The 13,160-nt window shown below is 37.1% G+C and overlaps 1 protein-coding gene across 1 annotated transcript in view; it reads right to left on the bottom strand.

Moving 5' to 3' along the window:
• LOC150077646 (transmembrane 9 superfamily member 1-like) overlaps positions 1-13,160 on the bottom strand; it is a 274,121-nt gene that overhangs the window by 199,269 nt on the left and 61,692 nt on the right. Inside the window, exon 5 of the mRNA XM_090385415.1 lies at positions 2,440-2,558. Coding sequence (XP_090241541.1) covers positions 2,440-2,558 — 119 coding nt within the window. The remainder of the gene's footprint in view (positions 1-2,439; positions 2,559-13,160) is intronic.

The raw sequence follows: 13,160 nt of genomic DNA, 5'->3' as shown, positions 1-13,160 counted from the left end.
AGTAAAAGATAGGAAATAATTCAGAAAAAAGTAGGAATGAATATATTTACTAACATTTTAAAATAATTAATTTATTAATACATACATATTAAGAAATGACTACTTACATGATGCACATAATATATTAGTACACTTAAGAATTATGTCATAAAATATTTGTTTATTTTTTGTTGTACACTGGATTCTACACTTATTTGTTTGTCTGTACACCGTTCATAAAAATATGAATGGTGTATAGACTGAAATCATTATCAACTCCTAAAAATTCGTCAAGAACAATTTCTTCATTGATCAAACCTCGCTTGAAACTCTTCCCAAGATTGCTCAATGTCTTGTAGTAGTTCATCCCTCTCATTGCTGTTAATTAACGTTTTAGCAAAACCTGCTTTTGCGAAACAATTCTTAATCGTTTTTTCTGTCACATCTTCACTATACACTTTCACCAACTCATATGCACATCTACAAATCTATAACAGAATCTATATAAGTTGGCTGGTTGGTTTCTATTCTCAGTATAATTTTTTTCAGTATGCACCTTCGGTAGTGCATTTTTAAATTCTTGGTCCATTGGCTGCAGTTTAGACGAGGTATTCGGAGGAAGAAAACAAGCTCACACTTGTAAGTTTCGAAATTACTAAGTGAAGGTGGGCAGGGCAGTTGTCGACAATCAACGTGACATTTCTGTTTTCTTTCATCATCTTTCTATCGAAATTTAAAATCCACTGTTCAAAAATTTTAATTTTCATCCAAGATTTTTTGTTGTAGTTGTAGTCAAACTGTAAAGACTTTTCTCCTTCAAAATATAGGGGTTGTTTACTTTTGCCTATTACCAAAAGCTTCAGTTTTTCATTACAAGCCATATTTGCACAAACAAGACTGTAATTCTCTCCTTAGTATTTTTACCACCTAAACATCACCTGTAAAAGTCAGCGTCTTGTTTGGCAAACATTTGAAAAATAGATCTGTTTCATCAACATTGAATGTGTCTTTGGGCTCGTAGTCCTCCATAATTTTTTTCAAAACTGTTTCTTTTCAATGGGTACAGTCTTCTTCAATTACAACCCAAATTTCACCAGAAATAACTTTTTTTTGAGTAAGCCATGCCACTTTTTAAGTTTGTCCAGCCAGCTAGAACTGGCTTGGAATGTTTTATGCCCCAGAAAAGATGCATACTCAGTCTTTTCTTTTATTAGTGGCCCTGATATCGGCACATTTTGGTGTTGAATCAACTTCATTCACTTAAAAACTGCTTCATCTTCATAGAGGCATAATTTTGCATGCTTCCGACTGGGTCCTGTTTCCTCAAACAGTTTGAAAATCGAAACACAGTTTTTCAGAATGATTAATACACTACTGGTAGGAATACCAAATTTTAGAGCAATTTCTCTTATTTTTTCAACACCCCGATCTACACTATTAAGCATTGCCACTTTTCACACTAAACTCAACGATTTCCTCTTAGACCTGTACGGTTACTTGCGCAGCAGCTAAACAAATCTGATTTCAGGGCCACTTGTACCTACCATGTAAACAAAGACAGTGAAATTGATTAACATATGCCTGTTAAAATGAGTGGATGACTCTTTTCGAAGAAATGAATCATCCACTCATTTCAATAGATGAATTTCTGGGACAAAGGAAAATCACTCTCTCCTAATGCTCTAATAGGTTGCTCGCTTACAGTAGAAAACAGGTTGACCAGAGACATTGTCCGCATTAGAATATGCCTTAATCTTGGCCAATGGCTGTGAACACATATATAGCAGTTGACTATATATGACCAGCGAAACTTCTCGGTACAGTAATGTATAGGTTGTATAGATTTTACTTCTTTTTAGTCATTGCTGAGCTGGGCAAAGGCCTCTCCTAAAACCTTCCATCTTTTTTATCCTGCACCATGGTTGGCCAGTTTCCTCCTGCAGTGTTTTACGGGCACCACTAAATTGTAGAATGTTTTAGTTCTTAATTCATGGAATTAATCCCTTCAGCTCTTAATTCGTGCTTTCCTAAAGCATCAGCTTTATTGCCTAAAGGCCAGAGGTGTGAACAATGCATGCCCAGGTCTTTCGAAACTAGTTCGTTATATGGAAATTTTCTTTGTTAGGCAGAAACTATTTTCAATGTAATGACCAAGGGGGAAAATAAAAAGAAGTTCGCTGCATAGAAAAATTCGCTATATGGAAGTTTGTTAAAGAGAGGTTTGACTGTGTGTGTGTGTGTAATACTTTCTTTGGGAATAATTATATGCTGAAAAACAGGCGCATTAAATTGTGTATCATTTGATTTATTCTAACCATTAATTGAGCTAACTTTGAAATACTTTCTGCATTAAAAGTACTGGTGTTTGATTTAAAAAAAAAGAAAGAAAACTTTCCTAAAGACATAAAAAAAACTAAATAGACCTTATATATACTCTAAAAAATTTCCATTTATACGTACCTTATTTTCATTATACTCAATATTGAAAGTCAGGTGAGTCCAAAGATAAAGTTTATGAGTATGTGGTAGAAAGCCACCTTCTTCTAGGTGACCAATGAAACCACGAAGAGGAAGCTCATCTAGAAAAAGAAAGAAACGGGTTGATTTTTTTCAGCTTTTAGGGGGATGAATCATCACATATATTGTTAATTATTTAAAGCGACTGCATACAAAGGAGATATAGCCTTCGAAGTGAAAATGCTTTATTTGTAGTCCTATTTGTAAAATGACAGGTCAAAGTCAAATAACATACATCTTTGTTTTACAGCTTACAAATCAACTGTATGAGGATTAATTCTCAGCACCCCTTTTTTTGAAATCTCTCTATAAAAAATAATCACAGTGGTTTAAATCTGGCAACAGAGGAAGACAAGCAGATTTCATGATATTTCATCTGTTTGTTCATGGTGAACATCATGAAATCTGTTTCAGATTATTCTGCTTTTCCATAAGTTCCCTTCAAAAAACAAAAGACAACATCAATCTTGCTGGACCCAATCCATAAGAAAATATATCAAATCACTCTGCAAAAAAATTCAGTTTACCCAAACAGTAAACTGCAAAAGTCACTATACCTTCAAAGAGCAAAGGTTCAAAGATGCCAATACTGGAAAATTGCAAACAAAATTATAACTCATCATTTTAAATTTTGGGAATTCAAAGAATCAATGGAAATGCAAAGGACTGTCAATATGATGAGAATCCGTAAAGCCCAATAATAAGCATTTTGTCCGTTCACATAATTGTTAAAATAAAAATGAGCTTCATCAGAAATCCAAACTGCATTTACAATGTGCAGCTCACTGCCAAGAATACTGTAAATCTCAAAGCAAAAAAAATAAAGGTCTGTGTTTCCCAAATTCACCTAAAAGTTTTAGAGAATTAATGTTGGTAAACTACAAACAGTATATTTTTCTGAAAGTACTATTTCCCATAGCCATATTTTGAAAAAGAAATACTTTAAAGAAATACTAGTCCAATAGGCCACATTGTGTTTCTTAAAGAAATACTTGGATAGAAATACTATGCAAGGCAAGATAAATTACAATTCACAGTTGAAATCAACTTTGAATTGTTAATATTGATCATACATATTGATTTGCTTCAGAAATTTGAAGAATTGTCAACATCTACACCTTCTCCTATGCTAATGATATATAATAGAATTAACATTAGTAAAGGCAAATGATGCAAAAAAAAGCAAGCTTATATAGCATCAGCCAAAAAAAAAAAAAAAAAAAAACCTTATAATTTCACCCATCCACTCATTCCAAATGTTTATCTAGTTCTGCCTTGAATCTATTCAAGCTATCAACTTCTACAATGACACTATCAACTTTCTCCTCCACTTTCCTCCCAGTTATTACAAAATCATTTAGCTCACTGCCAGAGTTTAATTCTCTGGCATTCCCCCTCCCTGAATAACTCCTCGTGTGTGAATGTAGATGCAAAATACTCAGTTAGTTTGTTAGTTACCTGAGCAAGATCATCAGCAGTTGAACCATAGAAATCCAGTGGACCAATCTGATTCATCCCCTGCCCTCTAGAGTTTACATAAGAAAAGAACTCTTTGCTGCATTTCTTTGCATCCTTTGTCAAAGATTGCTCATAATCTGCCTTTGCCTGCCTAAACCATTAATTTATACTTGTTCCATGCATTTTTATTCTCTGCCACATGTCTCATTAGTTCATCTGACATCCATTTAGGCCTAAACCTTGAAACCTAAACCTTCATACCAGCTAAATGTTTTTTAGCTGGTATGAAAAGCCCAAAGGCTTTCAAGATTTTGAATTCCCATTTTGAATTTGCTATTGGTAACATCATCAGTTAGTCCCACAGTATAGAATTTAAAATGGTCTCAGACCTCCATAGTCACCTTTACAAAAGCAAAAATCCTTCCCTTTACCCCTCATGGTAGTTACCTCTTTGAGTACTTCAGCACACTGATCACTGCCACCTAGTGGTTCCTTTATCTGCAGATTCTTAATGCATGAAGAATCACTACTGATAATCAGATCAAGATTATTACTCCCTCTAGTTACCTCCTGAACATGCTGCTGTAGAAAACAATCACCCAATAAATCCACAAAAGCCTTGATAGTGTGTGAGTGAACAACCCACAAATTCCAGCAATATCTGGGAAATTAAAATCCCCCATTGACTCTGATTTACTGGCCCACTCTATTTATCTGTATAGTTGTTTATTATACTCATCGGAATCATTAGGCCTATAATACACTCCTACTCTCAATTTTGATTTCCCAGTGCTTATGTCACAACAAACTGACTCAACACAGCACTGTCCAGCCATGTTGACTGGCTGTACTTCCTTGGATTTTATGTGTTTCTTAATCAATAGCATAACCCCCCCTCCTCCCTTCCTATCCTGTCTATCCTTCCTGTACACATTGTACTCCCCAAATTCCATTTCTGCATTCCTTATATCTGTGTGACAGCATGTCTCTGATATCCAAATAATATATGCCTTTGATGTTTTGACCAACACCTCAAATTCATCAAATTTATTTACCAAACTCCTAGCATTGGTATACATGCACCTGTTCCTATTCTTAGCTACCCTAACACAATCCATGTGTTTACTTGTGCCGCAAGCTTCAGTGACTCACAGCAGTCTTTGAAATCCCCTGCATCTTGTTTTCCAAGTTGCTGCTCATTCCAATAGAAGCAGTGGCACCTCCGTAGCCAGGTGGGAAGGAGCAGCAGTGCATAGCATACGCTTCTTGATTAGACCGGAGTTCGAGCCCTGTCACCACCAAATACGGAGGATGCGGAAAGGTCAGGGAATGACCACCGCATATCCCGGAGCAATATGGCCTTAGTTGCTAATGCTCCTAAACACCAAACAACAACAACAATAGAAGCAGTGCAAGAATCACTTTCACCTCTGCCAGCAGCTACTGTTAATCTATTAGTTCATGTATTCCCCCCAAGCTAGCAGTTTTTCAACCCACCTAACACTGCCTCGATAGCATCAGCAAATATTCTTGCACCCTTTCTATTTAAGTGTATCCCATCTCTGTAGAAGCAGTCTCTCCAGTTAACAAGCACAGACCAGTCTGAGAAAAATTCTACCCCTTGAACCTTGCACAATCTCTTCAGGGCCGATTTATTGACAAAAGGCTCTCATCATATAGTCCTTCTTATCATGTGTGGGCAGAATTGCAGACACTTTCAAATTCAACCCTAACTAACTCACGGCTTTTTTTCAACAGTGACCTGTACTTGTTAAGTAATTCCGCCGGTATCCTACTCTTAATATCATTAGTGCCGTGTACAACAATATCACCTTTTGTGCCCTTAAAAGATGATATCTGCTCTATGTCATCAACCTTTGCCCCTGGCAGAAATACCCTGATTCTGTTTCCAGGGTTGTTATTGTTATAAGGGCACAGCTGTTATTTATATGGGAAGATTGCACATGAATTTGTTTGAAGATAAATAGAGTTCGTGAGAATATGCTTAACTACGAGTGAAGAATGACAGTGTGTATACTGGGGTGGGGTGTCTGCCACAATAAGAAAAGAAAAAAAATATAGTTAGATAAATATGACCAACAAAAACTCAACTCATATGATGAGGCAAAAATACTGGCATTTACCTTGCAGGCTGATCATAACAACAGCAGATTAGCATTAGTAGAGTCATATAATGCAAGAAAGCAAGCTTATACAGCATTGGCAAAAAAAAAAAAAAAAAAACATATTTCACATCCATTCACTCAAAGTTTGTCCAGTTCTTCCTTGAATTTATTTAAGCTATCAACTTCCATTGCGATAGATGGAATCTATCATTGTGGAAATTGATAGCTTAAAAAAAATTTTTCCAGCAATCAACTACTCACTGGCCAAAAGGGAAAACTTCACACATCTATTCCACAACTGTTTTTCCTCAATTTGGATTTATGTCCCCCTCAAGTTCGTAATATGACCAAGAGGGGAAAATATATTAGCATTGAGCCTCCTCAACCCATTCAAGGCCTTACATACCTCAATCAGATCACCTCACAGGAGCCCAGTCTCTAGAGGCTGCAATTTGCAGAACTTTTCTTGGAAAGAGGTCCCTATCTTTCCCCTGACCAATCTTGTTGCCTTTCTCTGTACTTGTTCTGCAACTCTACATCCTTCTTAAAACAATGCCTCCAGACCTGCCTGTCTGTGCTCAGAAAACATAACTCACTGCACAATTACCCCAGGTTTTTTTTTCATTCTCTACCATCCTGAGTGCAGCACCACATAGTTGGTACATTTCTTTGCGGTTACTTCAACCCATATGCAGTACTTTGCATTTGTCAATGTTAAAATTCAGTTGCCACTACTCAGCCCATCATTCCAAGTTTTCTAAATCCTATTGCAGTGGCAACAGGATCTAAAAATGACAGTAATGACAGTAGTTGTTAATGACAGTAATGACAATAGCACACTGTCATTAACAACCCTACCAGCCTTTGTAACATCTGCAAACTTGGACATTAAGCCTGAACATTCAGTAATATCATTGAAAAATATACAAAACAACAATGGGCCCTACACTGAACCATGGACACTCTACTAATAACATTAGTCACAAAGAGCAATGTCTACTGATTACCACTCTCTATCTTCTCCCACTCAACCATTGTAGCAACTTTCCCATAATGCCATACTGATCCAATTTGTACAGCAGTCTTCCATATGCAAAAGTATCAAAAGCTTTCCTGAAATCCAAGTAAATGATATCAAAATGATATTTTGCATCCAATCCCTTTGTGATCACTTATAGTATCCAATCAGATTGATCAGACAAGACTTCCACTTAAAAAACCCATGCTGTGTCTGAATTATTACTGCAGTCTTGTCTAGATGAACCTGCAATGCTTCTTTAACTCTATTTTTTGACTTTAACTCCATTTTTTTCCCTGGAACAGAAGTTAAACTAAAAGGTCTGTAATTACATTTGATCTGAAGCAGTGGCATTTGATGCTTTCTTGCATCAAATGCCACTGCTACTACTACTATTACTCATGTTACCCTTTGTGAATTGGGGATATAATTTGCACATATCCAGTCCATGGATATGTGCAAATATGCTCCTGAGTCCAAGTATGCTCTCATAATTACGGATAAGGGTTTGCTTACTTCCTTCGCCACCTCCTTTAATATAACTGAAAAGATCTCATCCACTGTGGGTGACTTTCTTGTGTTTAACTTCAATGATTTCTCTGCCACTTTGCTCTTAGTTATTACAAATCATTAAGCTTCCTGCTAGAGTTTAATAAGCTTCTGTCCACCACTTCTCAACAGAATTTCTCATGTGTGAATGTAGATGCAAAATACTCGTTCAGGTTGTCAGCTTTCTGACCAGGATCATCAATAGTCACACCATAAATATCAAAGGGACCAAACTGATTCATCCCCTTCCTTCTAGAGGTTATATAAGTAAAAACAAGTCTTTGATGTTTTTCTTTACATCCTTTGCCGAAGATTTCTCATAATCAGCCTTCACTTGCCTAACCTTCTTTGTGACCTGATTACAGACTAGCTTATATCTAACATAGGCTTCTGTGTCGCCTGATAATTTATATGCATTCCCATGCATTTTTCTTCTCTGCAACAAGTCTCATTAGATCATCTAACATCCATTTAGGCCTAAACCTAGAACAGTATTTCTCAGTTGGTATGAAAAGCCTAGTAGTGTCCAAGGTTAATTCCTTGAATGCTTCCATTTAGAATTTGCTGTTGGTAACATCATCAGTTAGTCCCACTGAATGGAATTTAAAAACTGTCTGAGACCACTGTAGTCATGTTTACTAAAGCAAAAACCCTTTCCTGTACTCCTGAGGGTAATTATATCTTTAAGCAAATACCACATCAGTACACTGTGACCACCTAGCGGTAAATTTAAGTTGCAAATTCTTAATGTTTGAATAATCACTGCTGCTAATCGGATCAAGTATTTCTCTCTCTATTTGCCTTTCGAACATTTTGCTGTAGAAAACAATCATCCAATAAATCCACAAATTCTTGCTAGAGTGAGAGTGACCAACCCACAATCGTTATCTGGGAAGTTGAAATCCCCATTATAAGACATTCTGATTTTACGGGCCTGCTCTATATCTCTGTTTGTTGTACTTATCAGAGTCATTAGGCCTATAGCACACTCATAGTCTCATTTTCCCTTTCCCAATGCTTATGTTACAACACGCCGACTCAACACTGCACTGTCCATCTATGTCTACTGGATGCACGTCCAGCACTTCAAATTCATTTACTATACTCCTAGCATTGGTGTACATGCCAGTATATGTGCACCTGTTCTTGCTCTTGATTACCCTAACACAGTCCATGTATTTATTGTTCCATGATGACTCCCAGCAGTCCTTGAAATCCCCAGCTCCTTGCTTTCCAGGCTACTGCTCATTCTAATTGAAGCAGTGCAAGGATCACTTTCAACCTCTGCTTGCAGCTATTGTTAATCTTTTGGTCTGTGATTCCCCAATCTAACAGTTTTCTGAGCCATCTAAATTGCCTTGATAGCATTAGCAAATATTCTTGATTGCACCCATTCTATTTAAAGTGTACCCCAATGTTAAATTTGAAAGTGTCTGCAATTCTGTTCAGACACGATAGGAGAGAGTACATGATGAGAGCCTTGTCAATCAATTTGGCCCTGGAGGGAATGTGCAAGGCTTAAGGGTTAGAATTTTTTTCAGTGTGGTCTGTGCTTGTTAACAGGAGAGACTGCTTCTACAGGGAATGAGATACACTTAAATAGAAAGAGTGCAAGAATATTTGCTGATGCTATCGAGGCAGTGTTACGTGGGTCGGAAAACTGCTAGCTTGGGGGGAGAGGGATTCACAGACTAAAAGGTTAAAAGTAGCCGCAGGCAGAGGTGAAGGTGATTCTTGCACAACTTCTATTAGAATAAGTAGCGACCTGGAGCAAGGGGTGCTGGGGGTTTCAGGGACTGATGGCAGTCATCGTGAAACAGGTGGGTATATGGGATGTGTCAGGGTGAATAGGAATAGGTGCATGCTAGAAGTATAGTAAATAAATTTGATGAATTTGAAGTGGTCAAGACATCAAAGACGGACATTGTTCAGATATCAGAGATGTGGTGTCGCACTGATATTAGGAATGCAGAATTGGAATTTGGGGAGTACAATGTGTAAATAAAGAGAGGGTAATACTCTTGAACTGGTTATCAGCAGTGATCATTCATGTATTAAGAATTTGCAGACAAAGGAACCATTAGGTGGCAGTGATCACAGTGTACTGATGTGGGATTTACTTAAAGATATTAGGAATGCAGAATTGGAATTTGGGGAGTACAATGTGTACATAAAGGATAGACAGGATAGGGAGGGAGAAGGTGTCATGCTGTTAATTAAGAAAAACATAAAATTAAAAGAAGTGCATCCAGTTGATATAGATGAACAGTGCACTGTTGAGTCAGTTTGGTGTGACAAGCACTGCAAAAGCAAAAATAATAGTAGGAGTGTGTTATAGGCCTAATGACTCGAATGAGTACAATGAACAACTGTACAGAAAAATAGAGTGGGCTAGTAAATCAGAATGTCTTATAATGGGGGATTTTAATTTCCCAGATATTGACTGGAACTTGTGGGTTGGTCACTCACACACTAGTAAGACCTTTGTGGAGATATCGGATTATTGTTTTCTGCAGCAGCATGTTCGAGAGGCAACCAGAGAGGGTAATACTCTTGATCTGGTTATCAGCAGTAACCATTTGCGTATTAAGAATTTGCAGATAAAGGAACCACTAGGTGGCAGTGATCACAGTGTACTGATGTGGGATTTACTTAAAGATATAATTACCATCAGGGGTAAAGGAAAGAGTTTTTGCTTCCGTAAAGGTGAGTACAGTGGTCTCAGACAGTTTTTAAATTCTGTACAGTGGGATCAACTGACAATGTTACCAATAGTATCCTAAGTGGGAAGCATTCGAGGAATTAATCGTGGAAGCTACTAAAAGTTTCATGCCTATTAAGAAATATTGTTCAAGGTTTAGGCCTAAATGGTTATCAAATGAACTAATGAGACTCGTGACAGAGAAGAAAAATGCATGGGATGCATATAAATTATCAAGCAACTCAGAAGCCTATGGCAGATATAAGCTATCTGTAATCAGGTAACAAAGGAGGTTAGGCAGGCGAAGGCAGATTACGAGACATCTTTGGCAAAGGATGCTAAGAAAAACAGCAACGATTTCTTTACTTATATAAACTCTAAAAGGAAGGGGATGAATCTGATTGGTCCACTTGATATTGATGGTTCGACTGTTGATTCTGCTCAGATAGCAAACAAACTGAATGAGTATTTTGCATCTACATTCACATATGAGGAGTTATTAAGGTTTGAAAATGGCAGAAGGATATCAAATTTGTAGCATGGTGCTTAATGATCTTGTAATAACTGAGAGCACAAAGTGGAGGAGAAATTGTTGAAGTTAAACATAAGAAAGGCACCTGGGATGGATGGGATCTATCCAGTTATATTAAAGGAGGTGGCAAAGCAACTAAGCAAACCCTTAGCCATAATTATGAGAGCATCCTTGGACCCGGGGGAGGTCCCCACGGACTGGAGATGTGCCAATGTATCCCCAATTCACAAAGGGGGGATCAAAGGGTGACACATAATTACAGACCAGTTAGTTTAACTTCTATTCCAGGTAAAATAATGGAGTCACTGATTAAAGATGCATTGCAGGATCAGCTAGACAAGCTGCTGCAATAATTCAGACACAGCATGGGTTTGTTAAGGGATAGTCTTGTCTGACAAATTTGATAGGATATTATAATGTGGTTTCAAAGGAATTGGATGCAAAAAATAATTTTGATATCATATATTTGGATTTCAGGAAAGCTTTTGACACTGTTGCACATGGAAGACTATTGTACAAATTGGAGCAGAATGGTATTAAGGGTAAGTTGCTACAGTGGATAAAAGGTTGGTTGAGTGAGAGAAGACAGAGTGTAGTAATCAATGGACACTGCTTTTTGCGGACTAATGTATTAGTGGAGTCCCACAGGGTTTGGTGTTGGGTCCACTGTTGTTTTGTATATTTATCAACGATATTGATGAAGGTATATCAGGCTCAGTGTCAAATTTTGCAGATGATACAAAGGTTGGCAGGGTTGTTAATGACAGGCAGTGTGCTACTGCAACAGGCTCTAAAAAATTTGGGCAGATGGGTTAAGAAGTGGTAATCCTTCCACTTGTTCGGATTACGAACCTAAGGGGGCATAAATTTAAATTAAGAAAAGACAGATGCAGAATAGATGTGCGTAAATTTGCCTTTAGCCAGCGGGTGGTTAATTGCTGGAACAAACTTCCATCTGTCGTTGTGGAGGTTGATAGGTTAAATAAATTCAAGGAGGAACTGGACAAACATTTAGTGGGAATGGTTGTGTGAATTTTTTTTTTTTTTTGGCTGATGCTACATAAGCTCATACGCTTGCTTTCTTGCATCACATGCCACTATTACTAAATGAAAACCAGATATACTGGTTGGGCTATTATTCTGTGACACATTCCTTCAACTAAAGAGATTCATTCCATAAAGTAATACTGTTGATAGTTTAGCATTTGTATTAAGAGTTCATCACACTGTACTGCTGAAAGTCATGCAATCTTGAAAGATTGCATGAATTTCAGCCACAGTCAGAAGAAACCTCAAAAATGTCTCTGCCTTCCCCAATCCAGATTGACCCAATCCCAAGTTAAGGCCATCAGAAAAGCATACAGCAAACTGTTAAGGTATTTAATGCTTTGAAAGGCTTGAGTTAATTAAATACTGTCATATCTTTTTCAAATTGTACATATTAAAATTAAGGAAAAATAACTGTAAGAACAACGACCACCTAATTGGTAGAACTAGAAAGCTTATGTGAATTTAAAGGTTTGAGAAATACCCACATGAAACCAGATGACTTCTTTTTTAATTGTTAAAACTAATGAATAAGCCTAGCAATATACAGGCATACCTCGGTTAACGTTACCTCTGATAACGAAGCCTCGATATAACGAAGTCGGCAATTTCAAGCCCCATTTAACATAAAAAAATATTCCAATTTAAGACCAACGCCCGACAATCATTCGATTGGTGACTGACGGCGACTCGTTACGTATTCCCGAGTGCTCCCGAGCTGCGGGCGTGTCTGTTATAACAGTTTTTCGCGTCAATCGCATAATTTAGTTGTTGTTTACATGATTGACGTTGTTTCAGTGTGGCGCATTGCAATAATCGACGTAGGTTCTTTGTAGCATTACATAACGTAGATTTTGTAAATTTTAATAGAAATATTTTTGTTTTAGTTAATTAAAATGTCAGAATCAAAGAAAAGAAAAGCAATTTCTTTGGAAACTAAACTAAATATCGTACGACGTGTTGAAAGCGGCGAAAGAAAATCCGATGTGGCACCTTCTTTAGGATTAGCGCAATCAACTTTAACAACCATACTAAGTCAATCAGAAAAAATAAAACAGTCTGCTCAGAATTGTACAGATGTTACAGCGGCAAAATTAACTCGCTTAAGGAATCCAATTTTAGAAAAAATGGAGAAAATGTTAAGTTTGTGGATAGATGATATGTCACAACGTCATATGCCTTTAAGTCAAATTGTGATTCAAGAAAAAGCATTATTTTTGTTTAATCACCTGA

The sequence above is a fragment of the Mastigoproctus giganteus genome, chromosome 11 (assembly GCF_048544385.1).
Source record: "Mastigoproctus giganteus isolate SK-2022 chromosome 11, ASM4854438v1, whole genome shotgun sequence".
Classification (NCBI taxonomy): Eukaryota; Metazoa; Arthropoda; class Arachnida; order Uropygi; family Thelyphonidae; genus Mastigoproctus; species Mastigoproctus giganteus.
The sequence above is the reverse complement of the archived record's forward strand: the minus strand, read 5'-3'. Positions and strand labels throughout refer to the sequence as shown.